This window comes from Zophobas morio, unplaced genomic scaffold (assembly GCF_036711695.1).
Source record: "Zophobas morio isolate AGI-343-1 ecotype UQ-CSIRO unplaced genomic scaffold, CSIRO_AGI_Zmor_V1 ptg000012l, whole genome shotgun sequence".
Classification (NCBI taxonomy): domain Eukaryota; kingdom Metazoa; phylum Arthropoda; class Insecta; order Coleoptera; family Tenebrionidae; genus Zophobas; species Zophobas morio.
Genome location: NW_026972117.1, coordinates 25,142,438 through 25,160,182, shown reverse-complemented (window position 1 = coordinate 25,160,182; position 17,745 = coordinate 25,142,438). Strand labels below are relative to the sequence as shown.

Sequence of the window (17,745 nt, the reverse complement as noted above, 5' to 3'; positions counted from 1 at the left end):
ATATATATATATAAGATCTTAAAAAGCGTGTTGTCTGAAATTGAAGGAAACTTGTAATGAAACTACAGAGACTACACGTTTTTTTTTTGCATTTTGCCGTTTGTAGAACATGAAAATGTCGGTTTCTGGTTACGATTTGTCTATTGTCTATTGTCTACTTACTGGAAACGTTGCAAAAACAGATTAACTTCCAATTTCAAGTGTATCTTAAAATTATCGTCTAGATAATAAAATGCTAACCAAAATATGTTACCTTAGTCCCTCCAAAAATTGTATGATGTCATTTCCAAATTTTGCTCACTTGAACTGTGCAGCGTAAATGCTGCAGTTTAAGAGTGAGTACTAAATGTAAAAAGATACATATATGAAATACAAGGATCCAAAATAGTGCGATGCTAATGTGATAAGATTTATAACAATACAACAATAAAGTGTGCCTCAATTAAACAAAAGTATATCTGAAGATAAATACAGTTTCTATGCAGATATGTGTTTCTACTCACTGTTTTTGTAACCACTCACTATGTTTACTCCATAAATTTTTATTAATGCAAATGTTTTAATAAAGTTACCGCAAATTTCAATTCAGTTTTAGCCTTGTTTAAGTTTATTGTTAGCAAATTACGTCTTCATGGAAGCGATAAGTTCAGAATTCTTTGCTTAATAGTTGTTTCATAAGGACCACTGACACCAATAGCTGTCTAATTAGCGTAATTAGAGAGTTATACAAACGGGGGAGACAAATGTCGACAAATGTCACAGATATAATAAAAAAAGAGCAAATGACCCAATGCAGATTCATTGATACATGGTTGAATAAGATGTTAATATTGTGCATCATCACCAGTAATATCTATTACTAAGTCCGAGAAAACAATGTCTACTTATGCTTGGCCACTTAGAAAATGGATTAAAGAGTACATCTAAATATTATTTGTCTTGTACTGTAATGAATATTTTTTGACATTATGGGTTCAACATCCTTTATATTACCGTCAGTGAATCAGTACAAGTTAGCTAAAACTGTGTTATGAAAGTAAGTAAGCTAAGGAAGTATGTTGATCATTCCCATCAAGAATATGATGACGTCACTTCAAAATTGTATATAATAAATGTTATTTAAATTGTAAAAAGAAACATACTCCTATACGTGTAGTTCATGAATCCATTTTAATTTTTATAGTAGACATCAGATTTTTAGAAAAAAAAAAAACAATTTTATAGCATCGTTTACAATTTAACTTTGAAACTGCAAAACCGAATTCTCTGAAATCGTAAGCATGGTGAATCGTTAACACAAATATCCATTTATTCCCTCCCAAATAATTAATGACGTCTCTCAAAATTTTGCAAAATCCTATCTAACATGTGCAAAATATAGAGTCTACACTTGTGGTTTATCAATACACTTATATCTTTTAAAATTGCTTATACAGGGTGATTTAGAGAAATTAATGAATGAGGAAATTTATTTTATGGATCAAATCAAGAACAGCTGCCGCTATTCTCTTAAAAATTTATAACAAAAACATTGTATAGTACTGTTATTGTTATTAATGTAATGGAAAAACTACTTGGACCATATCAAATTTTATACTTTTTTGTTCTTCAAAAGCGAGGGAAGTTATGGAAGTGTCATTGAATTGACTCTCCTATTATTTAATGACAATACCTTTGTTAGAATCTACTCCAAACATGCAAAATTTCATGTTCCAATTTAAATATGCAATAACTAGGTACATATTTTTATTCCTCGAGGATAAACTAGGGAAGTACTTAGTGTTCATTTAATTAATGGACAATTTAGTGTTTTCTAGTAGTTTTATATGAAGAAATACATAGATCTTTAGTTCCGTTGGTATACATATTCTTTGTCTGTCATATGTTGGTGTTTTTATTAAACATATATCTAATGTCCGAAACTACCTGCATGATTGTTGTGAAATTTTCGATACATTTTAAGAATATCGTGTAAATGATAAAACGTTAACCAAAATTTGCTCAGTAAATCCTACTTCAATTATGCTAAATAATATACTTTTACATTTATGATTTTTTTTAATCTATTCCTAGTATTATATACAGGGTGTTATTGAAAGGTATGTACAACAAAATTGACAGTTATTCGCGAAGTCTAAGAACTCCGAAAAACTTATTTTGTGTTATCAAAATTATAAGGGGAAAATTAACCCTTATCCAACCTTTTTAGACGCTACTGAAGGATAAATAGGTAAAATTAATTTATTTTACTAAATCCTAGCAACTGTAACAATAAAACTTTTGTCAAGACCAGAGCTGTTCAAAGTACTCAAAAAAAGTACTTGAAGTACCAAGTACAAAGTACTGCTTGAAATAGTGTTCAAGTAAAGTACCAAGTACTTACTTTCAGCAAGAGTATTTCAAGTATCAAGTACTTTTCAGATGTACTTGAAGTACAAGCCAAGTACATTACTTCAAGTACTTACGAGTACTTCAAGTACTGTAGGTATACTTCAAGTACTTACAAATACTTGAAGTACTGAAAATGCTTCAAGTACTTTCTAATTATTTGAAATACTGTAGAACTAGATAACTTTTTCTGTTTTTTTAAAAAAGCTTAATATATTTTAGAACTGAATTTTTTAATACTCAGAATTTAAGTATACAATAATACATATTTCGCCACATAAAAACTTGCATAAGCATCAACTTAAATGCAGAATGGTAGCTCACTTATTAATAATACTATGTTATTTATAAACAATATTCTTTTGAAACACTTTTACATCTTTCTGTTGACACAATGCCTTCGACAAAATTAACGTCTACTTCTAATTTAAAATTTAAAATAAAATACATGACGGCGTTGTCTATGTATGCTTACTATTAATTTATAACAAAAACATCGGCGCTGTATGGTATTTTCTCAGGCTTCTGTTGCCTTTTTTTAATATTTTGAATTTTGGTTCACCACCAAAACGTTCTGATTTTTTAATAAAGTTGTGTTAAAAATATATGAATTTTATGAACCGGTTCCGTGTTTAAGTTTGTGGGTAGTTTACAGCACCCTTAATCATTACCCATTGTGAAAGTGCACAGGGCCAGATTTGTGAAACTGAAATATTTCAGAAAAAAATTTTAAGAGCAGTGCGATACATATACATGCTCGTGACATAAAAATGTTTAAGTCACTATGTTGCATTTTCAAAAAAAACGTTTAAATAAAAAATAAAATACCTAAAACGAGAGTCCATTTTCAGTGAAAACTATAACTCTTGAAAAATATCAAGGTGATCAAAGTAATTAGTCGTTTTTTACTTTTGCGGTTACCAAAAATGCTGAGAATTTTCTTGAAATGAATGCCCCATATGCTTGAATATATCTGTCTACCACTTACGTATTTACTATTCTAAAAATTATTAAATTAACCTAAATACTACAGTAACTAAATAGTAAACACTAATCACTACAATGTTTGTCTAACTAAGTATGTAATTTTACACTGACAAATCCCAAATAATAGGTTCGTAATGCTGTTCCGTCCATTTATACAAAATTTTGTTCCTCTAATGCCACAATACTTTCAGAATTTTCCTTTACATTTTCGATTGGCTTATTTTTTATTTTTACCTGAAAACCCAAAGAAGATGGCATTAGTAACTGATAACTACAATGACTTCAGGGAATGCCTAACAACGGCTTTTGCGAAAATTCAGGTAAATATGTACTAAATTTATTGTTGTTAAAATATTTCGTAGGGGTGTATTTATCTAGGCAATTATACTAACTAATCGCGAATTTCATTAACTTTGTATTTTTCTATAATGTGAATATGTATTTTGTTCCATTTACGGAAGCAGCCACTGACCCTTTTGGGTATCCTTACCTGATATTGTAAATACAAATGTAAATTCAGTACTTCTGTAACCGTCCTGTATTTAAACATCGAAACCGAACGCTGTCTATTATTTCGCACACAACAAAACAAAGGTCCTTCGAGCAATATCAAAGTACAATTCGGTACTCATCAAAACCATACAATCATGGTCGTATCAACTGGATTACAAAAAACATTGGTACTACGAGCCGAGTTTCACAAAACATATTTCATTTTGAAGAATATTGGGTTTATGTAATAAGCGATGCAATGTAATACGTAAAGTTGTTATACGGTAATAAATAAAATCCGCACAGGAAAGATAAATGACACTAATTAGTGTGACTTTTAAAATCATTGTTTTTCTGCATTACGTCTTTTTAAATTGTTGGTGTTCAAATAATTCATACAATTTAACAGATTATTTGAAACTGTAATGTGAGAAAATATAAGTAGTAATAACAAACTAAGTTTATATGGCTGAACCATGTATAAACAAAAAAAGAAAATTTGGTAAAAAACGAGTGTCTAACATGATAAAGAAAATTAAACTGCAAAATATTTAACATAAAATTGTGTTTAAACTCTACGAGGAAGAGGTGAATATGAAAGTCTGTACCTGCCATCAGCTATTGCTATTGTAATAAAAGGGATAATCCCCTGCCGAGTTCTCCGCCCTGACCAGGCTTCTTACTGACAATTACACGGCGGGGTTAAGAAACTTATGAAAGAATAAATATCTTTTTGAACGAGTACTGAATCATTTCTCAAATATTTTCAAATCCGACCTTGCACTTTAGCAGGTACGTCAACAAACCCGATTCCCTTTAGGGTACATTCATATATTCACAACTTGACATCGCTGAAAATTTTACACAGATCTCCGACCCTTCTGCTGTCGTCATCCACTCTCAAATGACATATTTATGACATTAATTTTCTTACCTACCTATCTATCGGCATTATGCAAGTACTTATGAAATGTACGTCATATTGTGGATAAGATATCCACAATCACAGATCAAAATATAACCTCACAGGAAACAAACACGATTTTACTATAAAAATACATCTAATCAAATAATTGAATTAATAACTTCAAGTATTTAACAGACCCTATTTTGAGATGTGAAAACTTCGTAAAATAGAGACTAAAGTACTTGAAATTTCCACTTTCATACTTCAAGTAATTCAAGAGTATTTAAAATACTGAGTGAAGTACTTGGAGTAAAGTACTTGGCAAAATCAAGTACTAAACTCAAGTACATTTTAGAAATACTCCAAGTACCAAGTACCAAGTACCCAAATATAAAAGTACTTCAAGTAAAGTACTTGAAGTACTTAAAGTACTTGAAGTATTACTTCAAGTACTTTTACTTGAAGTACTGAACAGCTCTGGTCAAGACTAAATGTTGCTATAGAAGCGATTTGGACATAAATTTAATCATTTTTATATCTAAAAGGAGAACACTTTTACCTGAACTTTTTTTTACTTTTAGCACTCATACTTCGGGACCAATTGCCGATTTTATTTTGTACGTACCTACGCTGTATCTATATTTTTAGAAAACAATTCAAAATTCTGCAAGAAAACATTACAATTTAACTTGGAAACTACAAAAACAATTGGTCTGAACACCTATAAACGATGTAAGGTTATCGCAGTGAACATGATAAATTTCCAAAGAATTCGTTGTTTAATCCTTCCAAGAACTTCATGACGTCATCTTAAAATCGTGTTAGGAAATCTTAGTTTAAAACTTATGTATAGTGCGGCATGCTTCTTTATTTGTGTGCTTATTAATATATAAATTTAATTCAAATTAATTTATTAAGTGTTAATTTTTTTGTAACCAAATTTCCAGGAAAAGTTGATAACGATATCCTAAAATAAAAATCTGAAGTGTTATATGCAGCATAACATGATGCTCCTTTTTTAAAATTTCTCGTTAAAAAGTAATGCCTAAAACTTCTTAAACTGATTTTTAATTTACGATAATTATTATTTAAAACAAAATATATTATTGGCTAACTCAGAATATTAAATTAAATGCATTAATATTTTCATTTGAATTTTCAATATTTAAAATGAACTAAATTATAAACTGTTACACCGAACGCTCCGAAATCTTACAAGCCTTGTAAAGTCATCGTAACATTGCAGTGTTCTACATCTTAAACATTGCAAATCATTAATCAAAATTAATCGTTTGTACTCTCCCCCAAAGTGGACGGCGTCATCTAAAAATTTTGCAGAATAGTTTCTGTCTAAAATATGTAAAATTTTGTGTATTTATAATTATGGTTTATGAATTATTATGAATGCATTCATATTTTTTTAAAATACTTCTACAAACTGACTCAAAACAATTAATGAATCTATTTTATTCATCCGATCAAAAGAGCTCACCCAGTGTTCTCGAAAAAATGAGTAAATAATACTGGTATTATGGAAAACCTCACTTGAAACATACTCATAGCATGCTCCTTTACCTATACTTTAACTTAAAGGGTTTATCGTAAAGAATTAAATTCTCAAAATTAAATTTAATAATTTTTCGAAAAATCTGCATTTGTTGCAGGCGAGGGTAATTCTGTCCACATAACCTTAGACCAATTTTTTATTTCCAAAGTCAATAACATAACTATCATTAAAGAATGTTTATAGTTCTGATTTAATATATTTTTTTGTGATTTAATAATTTACGAAATTCTGTACATATCACAAAATTTGGGATTAATTTGAAATTAACCGATTTTTAGGAAAAATAATAATCAACTGATACCACCTAAGTAGAATGTTAGTTTTAGCTATAAACAAATGTTTCAAATATCTACTTCTAATATTTCAAGTGTTCCATCTGAAAATTTTAGAGATTCAATCTACCGGAAATGACAGTTCACTATGAAAGACCCTTAACTATAAGTACAGGAAGTACAGAAATAGTAATATCTATTTTCTAAGAAACTAATAAGTGGGAATGAAGCTATTTTGTGATCACTTCAGCTTTGATATGAACAAAATTAATAAATATTTATTGTTTTTCTTTACAAACCGAACTATCCACAATGAATGTTAATAAAAAGCAAAAAACAAAAATTCACAAATAATAATAATTAATCGTTAACACAGTTTACAGACTTTACAATATATCGAAGGTAATTTTTCAACTCTTTGCTTTCATGTTTACTACGTTCATTACATAATATCAATTTTACTATGTATAAATGCATATTAAAAGCGTATAACTTAGTCACGAAGGCGTAAACCTATTATTTTAAGGTATCCGCAACTGACAGATCGTTAAGTAACAGGATAGAAATTAGAATTCCATATTTATTAACCTGTTTATAGGTATTTTATTTATGTAGGTAACAAAGAATCTTAAGGAAAATATCTACGCTCCGCCAGCACACGTGTCAGTTTTTATTTAAATGCGTCTGAAAGATGTGAAATCTCCTTTAGCAACAAAATATGTACCCATTCACGGTTTTATAATTTGTTTTCAGAAAACACTTAACCCATCTAGAAATTTCCGTCTGACACTGGCCACAAAAACAAAAGATGTACTAGAAATGATAACATCTTATCAAAATAAAACAATGGATGCAAATTCTGTTCTGATAATTCTATCGTTTTCCGTTACTGTTTTGGGTTTTTCAGATACTTAGACCAAAAAACTTTTACATACTTTTTGATTTGGCTCTTCCGTTATTTCACACGACTAAGGATCAGCAGAATTATCAACCACTAAAAACTATTCCGATGATTTTTTTACAGATATGTATATACCACGCATTTTAAATTATAAACTTAAAAATAGCAGATGCAAAGGATAATCTTATCACCCGTCATGGCAATAAATCTGTATGTACTTGACGTTTTTGCAAATCACAGGATGAAGCACCACTTACAAAAAATTGTTTTGCTACCCAAAGCGACATAATGCACTAATATTAAAGTGGTCCTAAATTTTAAGATATGCGCATAATGGGTGGAAAATTTAATTTTGTAAATAGTCTTCGAGCGAATAAATTCAAATTAGTGTACACAAATATCGAAGGATTTCCGTTGAGTTTAGGTATTAGTTATCAATATCAAGTAATCTGAGACGTAAAATCTTTCTTTCAAGTAACCTTATCCCATCAATTTTATCAGATGAATCTAAAACATACTTGATATATTTATATTTATTTTATTCTCTATTCATATTTTGTTGCTTGTGGAAAATATAAAAATGACAAATTGTAAACGCATACCATCTCAAATTTTATGAAACTTAAATACTTGTTTGACAAATTGTACAAAATTATCGAAATTAATTACACATTGTCTCAAATTATAATAAACAATAAATTAATTAGCTAGCAACAGGAAGGCCTAAAGATAAATTAATTAACAAGTGGCATTTTAATACAATACGGGGCTAGGATATTTACCAAAGATAAGTCTATTGTTCATGTTTTGAACTATGGTATATGTAAATTTTTAATTAAAGTGTCTTTTCACAGAGAAATTCGCAAAATACAGTTATTACGAGGTCATAAGCATTAATTTCGCTTGAAAGAAATATCTTAGCTCTAAATATGGATGTCAAGTGGGTTATTTTCCAAAATGTATGAATTTGTACATCCTGTGTTTTGTTGCTCAATATAATATCGACAACTTTGACCTACATTTCTTAATTTAAAATATTTAAATATTAGATACACATTGCAACTGTTCTAAAATTAAATTAAGTTGTCCATTTTAGTGCTACATTTTTTTTTATATTTAATAGCTTAATAATATGTAACATGGAGTTCTGTTGATGACGAAGTTGTTTACGAAATATTTTGGAATAACACAATAGTGCACTTTATCTTCCACAAAATCAGCTAAAAAAATGTAAATGAAAGGATGTTTTGAAGTGCACATTTTGAGTACTAAATTTCCGTTACGATCTCTATCAATAAATCCTATCGCTGCATGTTTTGCAATCATTCGTCATCCCACAAATCGTCCGATGTTGACTAATCGTCATCCAAGTTCTAAGAATGTTTTGAATATTTAGGATAAATTTAAGTGCACCAATTGAGATTTTTTTTAAATTAAAAGAATTTTTACAGGTATGTTTTCATAAAATCCCATTAACCCAGAAATGTTTGATATATGAAAATAAAATCGTTACAACCCACAATAACATAACTCAACAAAGAATTTTAAAATCACGACCATATTTTTGCATTACGCAAGTTTTAATACTGTATGGTTTGTGCAACCTTCATGTAAAGTGCATCTCCTTAATTCGCTTAATTTGCTTATGATTATGACCTAATTCTCACCACACATTTTATATTATTGAATTTTATGCTAGAAAAAGCAAATTCAAACAATGAACAAAATCAAAAACGTGATGATGGCAGATAATCCATGAAGATTATCTTAATTGAATAAGTCATTGAATGTTCAACGTACAACATAAATCTACTTTCCTTGCTGATCTTACAGTAAGAAAAACTATTGTTGTCTGCGCTGGTCATGATATTTGCAATAGAACGGCCTGTCAAATTTTAGACACGGTAATTTATGTTCTTACTTCTTGACCAATTAGAAAAATTAAAAAAAAGTACACGAGTACACACGTACAGACTGATTTATTAACATCGTAAAGAATAGATTGGCTCTGATAATAATAATAGTCCTGTAGTTCTTGGCTTACAATAGGTGAAATGTTACTCATTAAACAATCATGTACATATATGCAATAATTGAGCGGCTTTTGGTTTTAGTAGGTCAGCAATATAGTTAAGATTTATGGAGCGCTCCCTTTCTACCTGTCACCCAATGTGGGTGTTGATTATTATCACTGTCTCATCGCAGACAATCATTATTCTTATACTGAAGATACTAAATGCACGTGTAAATAGTATATAATTAAAACAAGTTTCGTAAGACATTATTTTAAAGCACAATTTTTGACTACATTTTCTATTTCACAGTTTTTTCCCATTTTTAATTGAAAATTGGAATATGTAGAATTCTGGGGAATTTTTTGGTTGTTTTCTTGCGTTTATGTTGGCATAAGGGATGTAATTGTGTGACAATTATGTCAGTAGAGACATGCGACAACTTTAGGTTATGTTTTGGATACATTTTGCAAATTAAAAATGTCAACAATCTGTCAATCTTGACAGCTGACAACCGGAAATTATAAAAATCATCTTGATATCAATTTCAACTAAAAATACAGAACTGCCAACAGACTCAGTCATTCTGATCACGCGGTACATTATTATATATGAATTGAATGTGAAAGAGATTATGATATTCGGTATGAAACCCCAGAAGCTCAGATCACCAAATGAATGAATGTATGAAGCTGAGGACAGATCATCTTTCGCCTGAAATACGGGAAATTGCCAAAAGTAGCATCCATAATTTTTGAGGAATAAATCTTGTTCTGCCTACAAATTTTCGTTCTATTTCATTTGTTATTAGACACTGACAATCAATCTTGAAAACATAAATGACACTAGTTCTATTACAAACCTCAATAATTAAACTATTAGAACTCCAAATTTGGTGCTCGACTATAGAACACAGTATTTGCATTTAAAAACAACTTTCATAAGACACTATATTAGAATAGAAATCCCAAAATGAAAAAACAAGTCGTTAGACGAGGTTTCTAGGAGATGAGTACCTTAAAATCTTATAAAACGTTATACTATTATTTTCTACTTGCTACTACGTTATTTTCAATTTTAAATAAAAATTAGAAATTTTTAAAATTTTGGGGAAGTTTATCGTCGTTACTATCACAAATTTCAGATTGTAACATTTGAAGTTAAATTTTCACATTAATAAATTATTATTAACAATGTGTGAGCTAAAGACAATCCTAGACCCCCCAAAATATGATAAATTGTCCAAAGTAGCACCCGATATATCAGCAGTCTCTAAATATCCGGATGCTCCAGAGCTCAGGTGCAGTTATATGTATCACGTGGCAATAAAATGGTTAGCTCTGAAAGTGGTTTTTAGCAAAATATTATGACAGTCACCTTATCAAGCATTAATCTATTAATGTGTATCATTGTACCGTATGATTGAAAAAAGTCCTCTGGTAGGCTATGAAATTTATTTGTAAATAGTAATGTTGGCAACACCAACACATTGTTTGTTCAATTTGACAATTACGGTCAAATAACTGAAATTCCATCATCATTATTTTAAAAATAAATTACATGGTCAACTAGAGGACTTTATTATTTCAGTCGTATGGTACATTTCATGGTAAAATTTAATTCTAACTAAAAATATCATTTCGCTCTTTACCCGTTTATTTTATTTGTTATTTGACAATGACATTTGTAATGACGACCAAAATCTTGAAAATATAAATCACACCAGTTGTATTAATAGTTTGGTTATGAACGTTGAGTAGAAAAGTTTTAATAAATCTAACTTTAAAAATTTAAGAGTGTAAATAAGAAGGAAGCTAAGAAAGTATTTTAATAGCGTCCATTCGGCGGCATGTTTTCTCGATGTTTCATGACAGAGTATCAAAAAGGAGTCTTCCTGTGCCTTTCTGACAGATCATCTCTAAAACTACGATAAACAAAATGTGTTTGATCATCCCCACCAACAAACTGATGACATCACCTCAAAATTTTGCATGGTAATTCCTATTTAAATTTTATGAAATAACACACTTATGATTTGTGAACCTGCTTTGATTGTTTACTATAGACATCTAAATTTTCATAAAAAATTCTAATTCTATAATAACATTTTATAATAGTGTAAGAAGAACGCAGAGCAATGGCCAACTAGCTCAGTTAACGAATCGTCATACTAATAACGCGAAAGTCATGGGTTCGATTTTTTTTCTTACACCGTGACTGGTATTATCTTATCATAAAATAAGAGGGAAGTTAATTCAAATGACGTTAGATCATTTTGTTACTTCATGTTTTATTCAAATTTTGTTATACTTTCGTAATAAATCATTGTATATGAAATGCAAGATGTATTTCCGATTTAAAAAGGTTGTAAACCAAAATTTCTAGTGTTTATATCCATTTTTATTAGACATGTAATTTCTTCGACCGATTGTTGTCAAATTTTATATGTATAGTTGCGGCCTTCCAAAAGTACACGATAATTTTCTCTATTGTAAATGTATGTTCAAATCATGGGTGTTCGAATAACAAAGTTTGTCAACTTTGTACATTTTGTTTACTCAAAAATGCTACGCCACTGGTAATAGATAGGCTTACATTAACTTAAAAATTCAAAAAATTTCATGACAACGAAAAATCGTGCATTTTTGGGTGGCCGCAACAGTAAATAAGAAATATGCTAACTAAAATTTAGATAATTATCCTCACCAACAATTTGATGACGTCATTTTAATGAATTGTATTTTAATATAATTTGAATGTTATTCAAAAATATACTCCTTACTTGTAGTATACAAATCCGCTTTCAGTTTATTCGCTAAATATTCAAATTTTCGCAAAAACAGTTGCAAGGTATAATAACGTTATATTACCAACACCGGGCAGAAATCCTCGTGGTGCAGTGGCTAAATCGGGGTTTACTTTTTTTTTTTTTGTTGCATTGGTAATACATTGCGACTGCGTTTCTTTTGTACTGTGACTAATATTATCCATGTTGATGACGTCATTACAAATTTTTTTGGCCAAATTAAAAACGAGTCACCTCATTTTTTCGAAAATTTGAGGAATACGCACATTTTTATACCATAATGATAAAATAAGAATTATAATATTCAAAATATTTTGTTCGATTGTGGTTTAATTAATAATTTTAGTCTTGTTTTGAGAAGACAAACTCATTCATATCAAACTAATTTCTACGTGACATTCTTTCGATGTATAAACATAAATGTAATTTGGAAATTAATCCTGTTGGACAATAAAGTATGTATTATTATTATTAATATTAAATAAATATTTGAGCTTCAGATTGCTATTATCTAGTGCCGAAGGACAAGGGGTGTTATTTATGCCTCTGGTTTTTACTTTACAGTGGTTATCACAAAACGAAAATCGTAAACTCAAATTTTATCATTTTTCTAACACGCTGTATTTGTCGGATTATGCTTATAGCCTTCGACTAAATTTTTATTGATCAAATTAAGGACCTCATCTTATAGAAAATGTCAGAATATCCACGTTTTTATTTAATTATGATCAAATAACAATAATAGTAATTATTGTCCCATTGTGGCTTAAATAATAGTTTCAGATTTTTGTTTTGAGGAGACAACTCATTCAAATTAAACAAATTTCTACGTGATATTCTTTCGATGTATAAACATAAACAATCGAAGTTAAGCATGTACACTGATAATAATGCACTCTTTTCCGTTGGTTGTTTCATATTGTCTGTATATCTGCGAGGTGTCATTTACACCACTGGTTTTTACATTTTCTGTAATTTTTCAAAGAAGCGGAATTTGTTGGATTGTACTTCAAGGGCGAGGAAAGTTCTGTCAAAGTAACCTTGGACCAATTTTTTTTAAATCATTAACATTCGGCATCAGAATTATTCATGTGCTATATACAGCGTGTTATTGAAAGGTACCTACAAAATAAAATCGGCAATTGTCTCGAAGTATGGGTGCTAAGAGTAAAAAAAACTTCAGGTAAAAGTGTTCACCTTTTAGAGATAAAAATTATTAAAATTTATGTCCCAATTCGTTGTACGCCTCTGATAAAAAGATCATCTTTTGTTTCTATAGCAACATTTAGTCTTGACAAAACTTTTATTGTTACTGGGACTTACTAAAATAAATTAATTTTACCTATTTATCTTTCAGCAGCGTCTAAAAAGTTTGGATAAGGGTTAATTTTCCCCTTATAATATTGATAACACAAAATGAGTTTTTCAGACTTTTTAGACTTCGCGAAAAACTGTCAATTTTGTTGTACGTACAATAACATCCTGTATACTGCTTAAATTAACCAACTGAATAGATAATTGATTTCACGTTAAATCTTATCTTAAGATCAGTATTTATTTTATATTTTTGTAAACTGTATCTATTTTGCCACTATTTTTAAGGACCTTTATTTACTTACATAAGTGCTATTGTTTCAAAATATAGATAAAATTATTTTTATTCCATGTATCGTACTATTGTCTGTTGGATAACAAACTCTTAAATAAAATTATTATTCTAGACCTAGTTTTGTGTTTCATTAAAGGCTTTCAAACATAAAAGGAAAATTAACTTGAACCTATACAGTTTTAAAAGATTTTAAATATTATACAGAGTGAGTCACTAAGCGCGCGGTCCTCGATATCTTATTAATTATTATGAAAGTTAGAAAAAAAGTCGAAGATCAAATTTGTACAGTTCTTTGAGGACTATACTCTAAAATTATTTTTAACTAGTATACAGCGTGTTCTGTTCATAAGGCGTAACACACAACTTAGTTTTGTTAAATATTCTATTTAGCCTATTATTAGGTTTTATAACTACAGTTAATTTATGAAATTCCGATGCGACGTTGCCATGTTATTACATTTTTTTTTAATTTTTTAGCAATGAACAGAAAGAATAAATAAATCAATACGTTTTGTTGTCGTATCAATGAAATTAAGTTTTAGCATACAGTGTGTTTATAATTCTAAATCTTTACAATTTTCACATGTTGATATTTCAGTTTGGTCAAACAGAACACCTATATTTTATTCCTGTATCTTACTCTATTTTTTGTTCACGTTCTTAGAATATGTCGATATATCTCTTATTAAAAAAGTAAAAATTCGCAGTAACTATAAACTTTAAATATAGAAAATACTTAACGAAAAATAAAGAGAATAAAATGCAGTAATAAAATGCAAATGAAATAAATATAAACTGTTCTATTTGCAAAAACTGAAATAACAATACTTAACAATTGTAATAATTATTATTATCAATATTCTTTGGTCATCTGGAAATTAGTCTTTAGTGACTCACCCTGTATATATGCCTAAAAGTTTACTATAAATAACTATTTTAACTATTATTTTCCTTTGTATATATTACCGTTTAAAGTTATATATAACAAACCTTTTGTGCGCATTTTTTTTAAATAAATCTTGATTCAACCATCCCATCTAAAAGTTTATTCTTGTGGGCAGCAAATTAATTAATAAACAAAAAAATCTGGATACATATGATTGTAATGGACTTGATGTGAATTTCAAATCCAGTTCTACCAAGAATTTATTCAGAACCACGATTTTAATCACATACAATTCTCTAAAAATTAACTCAGTGAAATTTATTAGCTTTCTATAAAAACGGAACACAGGTTCCATGTACCTAATATGTTTAAATTATTTTACACTAGATACACGTAAAAGTTGTTTTGTGACTTTTTGAAATTGTATAATATTCCAATTTTAAATAGGTAATTCGTAGTAAACTTCGCCTTGGATAAAATAAGTATCAAAATTTGTAGATAGTTGAAAAATTAAGCCCCACATTTATCTTGTGAACATCTTCATATTTGAAATTAAGCAATCACCTTATATTGCGGTCGAAAATGTTACGAATTCATCTTGATGTTCTCTCCAAACTTCTTTCAAGAATTCTTGCTTTTTTATTTATTCTCATTAACATGATTAATTGCTGCGAATTCAGCTTCGTTGTCAGATGGAAACCTTTAGTTTTTAATTATACAATTTTATGAGTATTATTCGTTTATTTGACAAGAGTTGTTTTAATATTTTAAGAACAGTAAACTAATTCCAAGAAGCCTAAATTTTTTCAGTAGACAGACAATAAAACCGAAGGATGTGACGTTTCAAGTGGTTGTATATCTGATATACATAAAACTATCTAAGCACACTTATTTATGAAAATAACGTACGTATGGAGATAAAATACAAATTCTTATAATAAGTGTGTGCATATGACTAATTGTGTATAACTATCCATGTTAGATTAATTTAGCCGTGATGAAATCAAATCTTGACAAATACTGATAAAATTAAACAAAGCACTCAGTTTTATCTGATAAGGTAATCCTCCAACGGAAGTCCCTTTTCAAATTAAGGTTGATTCTTAGAAGTTTCGACATTATGTTAATAAATAAACAATTATTATTAATAGTTAATGTGATATTCCAAATGATCTTGTGTATTTTTTTTTTATATTAAAGCTGAAGAGAAAACGACAATTATTATATAAAAGCAAAGCTGAAAACTAAGAAGGTGCGAAAATACTTTTGACCATGACTCAATTTATTCAAACTAACATATGTGTATGTTACATTATTAATGAGTGCTTACATAATAATTTAAAAAATTGTATCAAAAATAACGTACCCGACACAACGTAAGAGAAACGTAATATTGCATTTTCATAAGTAATAACTGGACTTATTTTTGCTGCTATTCAACTCATGCATCAAAAGCTGAGTTCTAATTAAAATACCTGTTTTTTAAAGTTCTCTTCCAAGTATTTAATTTTACATTTACATACATGTGGCACATATTTCAAATCATTTTTATTATCATAAAAATTTATAGTTGTCTTTAACGTTATATATAAAAATAATTGTCCATAAAATTTGGCGATATGTATAGAATGTATGTAGATGTAATTAATTTTATGCAAAAATATAGGACATCGTTATCTAGAAGCTAAGAAAAGAAAAATGGCCTTCAAACTTGGCTTCAGGCTGCATTCAAAGGTTTGGATAATTCCTGTCAAGAGGAATTTCATTCAGATTCATTATTTTTAGCTTCCTGTTAGCAAAGTAATGCTCTACCTTTAAAAAAAATTGTTAGGTGCAGCTACACGGTACTAACCCTTAACTCACGTCCGCACTACCCACTTATACCGCTACAATATGAAGTTGTAGTCATAAAACAAAACAATTATCGCTGTGTAAATAAAAAGTAAACCAAGACTTACCAGGTCGAACTGTCGAAATGGCAACGAGGACAATGACACAGAAAGTGAATATACGAGAGAAATAAGATGTTAAAGAAATCATATCAACTGATGCAGCTCTCCAGAACTATCTAATGCATACAATCAGCTGTTTTACATCCCACATTTACCGATGCTTGGTAAAACCCGCACTAACATTTAAATTAAATAATAAATAACATTACAATTACTGGGTACTTAGAAAATCAGACTTTCAAGAAATTCAGTTTGACTACATCGATGGATCACTTTATGACGTTTTTATTGAAGGTTTTTTACAACGTGAAAGGAACAGCACACACGCACGCATATCTACAGTACTTCATTCACACTAACAGATTGCTTAAACAAAACCTCACCATCAACACTGAAGAGAAAGTAGACTTTACATAAATCCCCTCCTCCAATGGCACAAGCACTTTTTGTAATTAATTATTTAACTCTGCTTTATGCCCACCTCTTGATGGTCTTAATTTATAATTTGCGAATAAATAAATCATCATTGTCGCAGGAAATTGCTAAACTTTCAGAGTTTTACAAAAGAAGAAAATAATCATGCAATAATGTCTAATCGTTATTACCCCCTTTTAAAACAAACTGTAAAATGTGATAATAAACCCATTACTATTACAAATTTTGTTCTTGCTAAATAGTAATAATTTCCAGAAATGATAAAAAGTAGTAAAAATTGATTTATAATATATATAATAACTCCTTGCATTGTGGATTAAAAATCAACAGTATTGTACAGTTGCGGCGCCCCAAAAGTGCACTATAATTTTCTCTATTGTAAATGTATCTTCAAATCATGGGCTCTCGAATAACAAAATTTGTCAAATTTGACATTTTAGCCAGACTTACATTAATTTAAAAATTCAAAAAATTCCATGACAACGAAAAATCGTGGACTTTTGGGGGGCCGCAACTATATATATATAGGCC

The 17,745-nt window shown here is 29.3% G+C and overlaps 1 protein-coding gene across 4 annotated transcripts in view; it reads right to left on the bottom strand.

Annotated features, from left to right (window-relative positions):
* The window catches only part of Duox (Dual oxidase), a 49,224-nt gene that overhangs the window by 19,127 nt on the left and 12,352 nt on the right, over positions 1-17,745 (bottom strand). Inside the window, exon 1 of one of the 4 annotated variants that reach the window (XM_064054925.1) lies at positions 17,163-17,263. The exons of 1 other annotated variant lie outside the window; for it this stretch is intronic. Coding sequence is in view for 1 of the 3 variants with exons in the window: in XM_064054923.1 (XP_063910993.1) it covers positions 16,786-16,867 (82 nt within the window). In the remaining 2 variants the exon portion in view is untranslated. Of the gene's footprint in view, positions 1-253; positions 310-16,785; positions 17,132-17,162; positions 17,264-17,745 lie in introns of those variants that run through there. 2 more of the 4 variants (XM_064054923.1, XM_064054924.1) reach the window with 2 other exon arrangements.